This window comes from Galeopterus variegatus, unplaced genomic scaffold (genome assembly GCF_000696425.1).
Source record: "Galeopterus variegatus unplaced genomic scaffold, G_variegatus-3.0.2 Scaffold3137, whole genome shotgun sequence".
In the NCBI taxonomy this organism is placed as follows: domain Eukaryota; kingdom Metazoa; phylum Chordata; class Mammalia; order Dermoptera; family Cynocephalidae; genus Galeopterus; species Galeopterus variegatus.
Genome location: NW_007729248.1, coordinates 53,869 through 60,358, shown reverse-complemented (window position 1 = coordinate 60,358; position 6,490 = coordinate 53,869). Strand labels below are relative to the sequence as shown.

Sequence of the window (6,490 nt, the reverse complement as noted above, 5' to 3'; positions counted from 1 at the left end):
ATGAATCACTTTACACTTTAGGACTTTTTCAGTCCCCACTACCTCTTCTCCATATAAACTCCTCTCATTTTCTCTCCATTCTCCCTTCGCCGTGTCTATATCCTCTTTACCTAGGGATCCACCGTGATTTCTGTCAACGTTGAAAAATCAAGCATTCTTTCAGGTACGTGTGTTGGTAGCGCGCCCGCTAAGGAACGTTTTCCAAGAAAAGAGGAATAGTAAGCCCAGGACCCCAAAGTCGCGGTTTAAAGCTCAGTCAACAGTAGTCACTGGGACATACTTCTCTCCCCATCCCTTCCCCTCCAAAGAGCACTTTCACTTACCGATCTTGGGGTAAGAGCGCTCCCAGACCTCAAGTCATTTTCCTTGGCATCCTTCGGACAGCCTCGGGCAGTCTTGAGTGGAGGGATAAAACAGGAATCGGGAGGGAGAAAGGAGACACAAAACATAACACTACATCATATATTCGCCGGCCTGGACCCCTCTTGGCCTACATCTTCAGGACAAGGTTTCTGCAAACTGACCGGTTGGTTGGTTTGGGGGTAGAAAACTAAAAGGTGGATTATTTTAACTGCTGGTGGTTGGGGGAGGGGGCCCTGAAGGGAGGGTAGAGAATGAGAATGATTGGGGTGGGGAAAAGAAAGCCTTAAAAAAAAAGAAAAAAGAAAAAACTCAAAAGAAAATTGAGTACGAAGTACTAACTTAAAGATCGCTAGTGCCTTTTAACTCTTACAGGTAGGTACCTCCCAGGAAGAATGCAGACGTGCGCGCGCTAAAGAGAGAATCTAGATGACCCCTATTCTTCCCGTATCTCCAGGATCTGGCCTCAGGTAGAAAAATAAACGGGGGGGGGGGGATTTTAATTCACGTTTCACCTACCCTGCTCGTTGGAATAGCTGCGCAGATTTTCCTGTTGGAGAGTTCCATCTGTCTGGCAGGAGCTGGAGTGGCGTTGGGGGCAGGTTATCTGGTGAAGTAGGAATGTACAGGAACCCCGCCCTCTAGGCACAGTTACACAACCCCAACAACCCGTCTCAGCCAGCTCTAAAACCTCTAATGATCTTCACCTTCACTCTTTGTTAGCTTAATTCTCCAACAGGCTTTTAATCTCGAACAAACCAGCCACTTCAGCTATTCATAAAATTAATTTCTCAAAAGCAGAATTATTTCAACGCATGCAAATTTTTCAACAGTGTTGCAGAAAACACACTTTTTAAAAAACACATTTTGAATTCCAAATATATTGGATTTATACATCTATTTGGGTGAATTTGGTCAAAGATTTATGTTCATTTTTAATGTTGATAGGACCTGACTGCCCCCTCCAAAAATACTGTACCAATTCACATTCCCACCAAATGTGTATGAAAATGTCCTTTTTCCACACCTTCACCAAAAACAGATATTAAAAACAGGCCCATCTGGCAGTTAGGAAGTAGTACCTTAACCCTTTTTTTTTTTTTTTTGCCTCTCTGCCCTTGATTTTATGCATGTCATAGAAAGCAACTGAAGGCGTCCATAACCATAAGGATAATCGTATTAAATCTTGTTAGTTCTTAATGTTCTAGACATTAAGACATTAATGTTAGGAGTTAATGTTCACTTAATTTCCAATTTTGTAACAGCCTGAAGAAACATATTTGAAAGAATACTTTCATTGCCCGAATCTAACTATATCATTTTCTCAGTGTTCTATATATTAATATTTTTATTATCTTTGTACCAGACAAATTCAAGTAAAATACTCTAAACCTGGAAATAATCTACAATTTGGGATTTCAAATTTTAAGTTGTGTTTACTTTCCATTTCAAAATCTCAAAATGGTCAACCTTCATCTCATTTAAAATGATTATAAGTATGAAAGAAGAAAATCTTCAAAAAGTTTTGAAATGTTTTTCTGACATAAGCTAATTTTAACAGGCAAAACTTGGTGACAACAAATAATACAACATTACAATCAATTTGATGGAAAAATATATTAAGTGCCATGCCAGACTGTCATGTGTTTTTTAAGAAGATAGCTTGAGGAATGATGGGATGGATTAAGTTAAAGTAAATGTTCATATTGGGCTGCAGGAGGCCTTTACAGAGTTCTATTTCTGTATATTGCCATTCATGTCTGGTATGCCTAATAAACAAATATCTAATTATATCCATTATATATGTTATTCAGACATTTATTCAAGCAAAACTGCCACTCCAGTACGTAGTTTCTATAAATTCAAAGAAGTCAACTTTATTCTTGACTTCAAAGTACGAAGTTTACCACTGAAATTCTCTTTCTCTATTACCCAAATAAGTACTTATAATGACTAATAAATATAGTTATTTAACGTGGCCAGAAAAAAATATACCCAAGAGAGAAATCTTTCTTCTATATCTACATTCCTTTATCTCAGTATAAGAGTTTAAATTTCTTTTTAACTTTTGGTAGGCAAAATACTATATTTCCCCTTTGCTAGTACATTCTCATTCCACGAATAATATCCATGGCAAAAGTAAACAACAAATCATCACCTTTCTTCAACCTAAACACATGCTTTTCTTTGAGCTATTTTTTGCTCATAAGTGTGTAATGGGATTTCCTTTGCCTAACCTCATTCACTTGAACTCTATCACTGTTTTTTAATATCAGCTATGAATTTGGCCTTTTAAACAGTAATTTGTGAAATTTTCTTTTATGCTTCATTGTGAAGAACTGTTAAATTTCAAGAAACATAGACCTCTGGTGAAACTGATATCATACTAAGAAAATAAAATTATATCCAGTCTGCTTAAAGAAGATAATTAAACTAGCTGTCTTGGTCTATTTTTGTCTATTCCCCATTTGTGTATATTTGGTTCCAGCTCTTTTAATTTTCCTGGTCCTTATCTTTCTGTCTTTCTTAGGTACTGTCCTTCTCCCTCTTCCCCCCTCCCCCCCAATTCATTCATTCTCTTTGGTGGTAGGGTTTTTTTTTTTTTTTTAAATTTATTTTAAGCATAAAGATCCTCTCTCTTTCTCTCTCACTCTCTCTCCACTCCACAATCCACCTACCCCCCTATTTTCCAATATTAACCATACTGCATCTCAATTTCAAATCTATTTTAGTCAGTTTGCTTCTCTCCTAGGTTTTTGTTTCTTTTTTTTTTTTTTTTTCCTGAGCAACTCTCTAAGTGTTTGCAGATAACATCTTAGGGGCAGATTATTTTTCACTGGGCCCATTGTAAGGAGTAGCCAGCTTATTGCATTACTGCAGAACACATTTCAGACTATACAATTGTAACAAATGAACAACTTGTCCTCCACAGATTCACCACAGGATCCAATTAGTTACTAAACCTTTTACTCAGGTTTTCTAATTATTTTCTGGATTTATAGCAATTGACTGCCTGAAACAATTCAAAAAAATGTTTTCATTTTGTTTCACATATATGCATACTTATGCATACATATGCATACTGCAAGTAAAGCAAAATTATGACTCAGTGTAAGCAAAAGGAACAAATTCCTAGATTAAATTACACAGACTGAAACAATTCAAAAAAATGTTTTCATTTTGTTTCACATATATGCATACTTATGCATACATAAGCATACTGCAAGTAAAGCAAAATTATGACTCAGTGTAAGCAAAAGGAACAAATTCCTAGATTAAATTACACAGATATATTTAAAAGGACTCAAATAAATACCTCTACATTAATAAATGATAAAAAAGGAGAGAGAGGCATTTTAATTCTTCTGAATATCTAGAATTTTAAATTAATATAATTTTAAAATAAAATATAAACATTGATCTGCAAGTCATTACAACAGGTGATCACTTCAGCAAAATCTATATTGCAACTTCAGCACATCTTTATTAGAACTCTTTCATTGTGGGGAAACAGCCACAAAAATAAATGCTGACTTAGAAGGTATAAATACAAATATTTAAACAAAAATGTTTGCAGCATTCAAAGCGCAAATTGTACCTGAACTGAAGGGCTCTGTGTGTCTATATATATTACATATGTGTGCATTTTATTTACTTCTATCTAATCATATACATATATTTATAATTTGCCAAGTGCTATAAACAAGACATCTGAAACAAAATATATGAAAAGTAAGCATTCTATTGACTGATTTGAAAATAAACACAAACAACTATACACATAAAATTGAATTATATCTTTTTTTGCTGTATATCCACAGAAACTTAAAGATATCAGCTGAAAAGCCTGCATTTTGTTTAAAGCTAGTGTTTATTAAATAGCCTGCTCCTTATAAAAGTTGTTCACAAAGGAAAAAACACTATTTCCATTTTTAGAGTCTCAGTTCCAATTAAAGGAGCAGTTTAAATCTTAGTTTGGCTGACAAAGCCTTTGAAATCCCTATAACTTAAATGGTCTTTTTAAAAAATTAGCTCTACTTAATAAAAGAGACAAAAGTATCAAGATATATATGAATTTAGCCTATTTTTTATTTCTGTGTGTTCATAGTAAACATTTTTGTAAGTGACAAACACGGGCATATGACCACAGTATCACAATCAAGAAATTTTAAGACAACATTAACAATCACTCAAATTTATGCGGCATTTGCGCAACACAGGTTACATATTTGCAAGGTTTACCTATAAGTACAATAGGTATTAACATTTCACTACATTTAGAAAAAATAAAAGTGACCTGTTAGTGACCACATACATCAAAATATACACAACACAAACTGAAGGCAATCATTAATTTGTCCCCTTCGGATTCAATTGAATGGGCAGTGTTGCCAACTGAAATAACTTTCCTTATTTTTTGTTCGTTTGTTTTAATACTTAGTATACCAAGTGCATTTTCTAGAACCCAATCTTTGGTCTAAAAGTAAACAAAAGAAAAAAAAAAACAAACAGTTCTTTAAAGAAAAGGACAAAACAATAAATGGCCAAAATAATTTCTTGGGCACCTTTACTACGAATTCTTCTTAAATACAAATTACAGCTTAACGTTTTAAAATTCTTCCCATAATTTAGGTTGTTCTCAAGGTCTGTGTCCACCACATAGATCCATGATAACTTATAATACTGCACACATGGAAATCTGGCGGCTCTTAGAGATAAACTTGTCAGGTTTGAATGAAATGGCAAAGCAGTCACTATTTAGATACACATTCTACTAAAATTTTGACTTCCAAACCTTATATTCTACAATGTATTCTCCCCGCATTGCACCTCGCTGACACTCCACACCTTGTTAGAATAATAAACAACCCTAAAGACTGAACAAACGTACAGAAATGGGGGGGGGGGGCTTAATAAAAAATACCTGGACTTATTTTTTAATTATCATTTACAATGCAAATGTGTGTAAAACGTTCACTTACAGTCTGGTCCCAGGGATGTTAATGTATTAAAGGGTTGGAAGAAGACCCCTGATTTTGATGTGTGAAATAATCAGACAGTCCCCCGGACAGTCCCGTCGTAAAACTTGGCAAAGAGGGTCTTAAAGACTCACAGGGCAGGGTCGAGGGGGCTTGCGGCGACGTGGAGGAGGACGCGGCCCGGGCGCTCATGGACGTGCTGCTCTGCGAAGTCATTGACGGGTGCGGGACGTGGGGGAAAAAGTAACTGGTCTGGCCCGCGAGCAGGTTGACCGAGCAGGGGTTGAGGGAGTAGGTCCCGGAGCAGGGCACCGACAGGCCGCAGGGCACCGAGGCGGCGAGCGCGGCGGCCGTGAGGTGGTGCGTGGCGTACGGGATCTCCCCATTGACCAGCCGGTCCACGCTCAGGCCGTTGGCCGTGGAGAAGGAGTGGTTGTTGCCCAGCGAGTTCTGAGTCAACACGGAGCTGTAGGGCATGGGGTGGCTGGGGTAGGCCGACGTGGTACCATTGTAACTCAAAGTGCTGCTGGCGCGGGGGTGGTGCAGGGACAGGAAGGGCGACATGGGCCAGTAGAGGGAGCCGGCGCGGTCCATGAAGGTGAGGCCGGTGGAGGTGAGGCGCGCCCCGCGCTTGAAGGCCAGCTTGGCCCGCGACGTGGTGGAGCGGCGCCGCAGCTTGCCCGTGGTGCCGCCGATGAACACGTCGTCGCTCGACGGGTCCAGCATCCAGTAGTTGCCCTTACCCGGGTCGTCGTAGTGGCGCGGCACCTTCACGAAGCACTTGTTGAGGGACAGGTTGTGGCGGATGGAGTTCTGCCAGCCCTGCTTGTTCTCGCGGTAGTAGGGGAAGTTCTTCATGATGAACTCGTAGATGCCGTTGAGCGTGAGGCGCTTCTCGGGGCTCTGCCGGATGGCCATCATGATGAGCGCGTTGTAGCTGAAGGGCGGCTTCTCGTACTTGCCGTTCTTCTTCTCGCCCTCCTTGCCCCCCTCCCCGTCCTTGCCGCCCTCGCCCGCCCCCTTCTTCTCCTCCCCCCCGGCACCAGCGCCTTTCTCCTTCTCGTCCGGCCCGACGGGCGCCAGCTCCCCGGGCCCGCCGCCTGGCTCGCCCTTGCCGCCCAGCCCGTCCGCTTTGGCCCCGTCCAGGGCAG

At 39.9% G+C, this 6,490-nt stretch overlaps 1 protein-coding gene across 1 annotated transcript; it reads right to left on the bottom strand.

Annotated features, from left to right (window-relative positions):
- Window positions 1-3,824: 3,824 nt before the first annotated feature.
- On the bottom strand, window positions 3,825-6,484 carry FOXG1 (forkhead box G1). The gene has a single exon (XM_008584057.1). The coding sequence runs from the start codon at window positions 6,258-6,260 to the stop codon at window positions 5,361-5,363; it is 900 nt and encodes a 299-aa protein (XP_008582279.1). The 5' UTR covers window positions 6,261-6,484; the 3' UTR covers window positions 3,825-5,360.
- Between the last annotated feature and the right edge of the window lie 6 nt (window positions 6,485-6,490).

Bases quoted from the DNA above. Each gene is read 5' to 3' on its own strand.
- FOXG1 (XM_008584057.1), bottom strand. From the start codon at position 6,260: ATGATGGCCATCCGGCAGAGCCCCGAGAAGCGCCTCACGCTCAACGGC.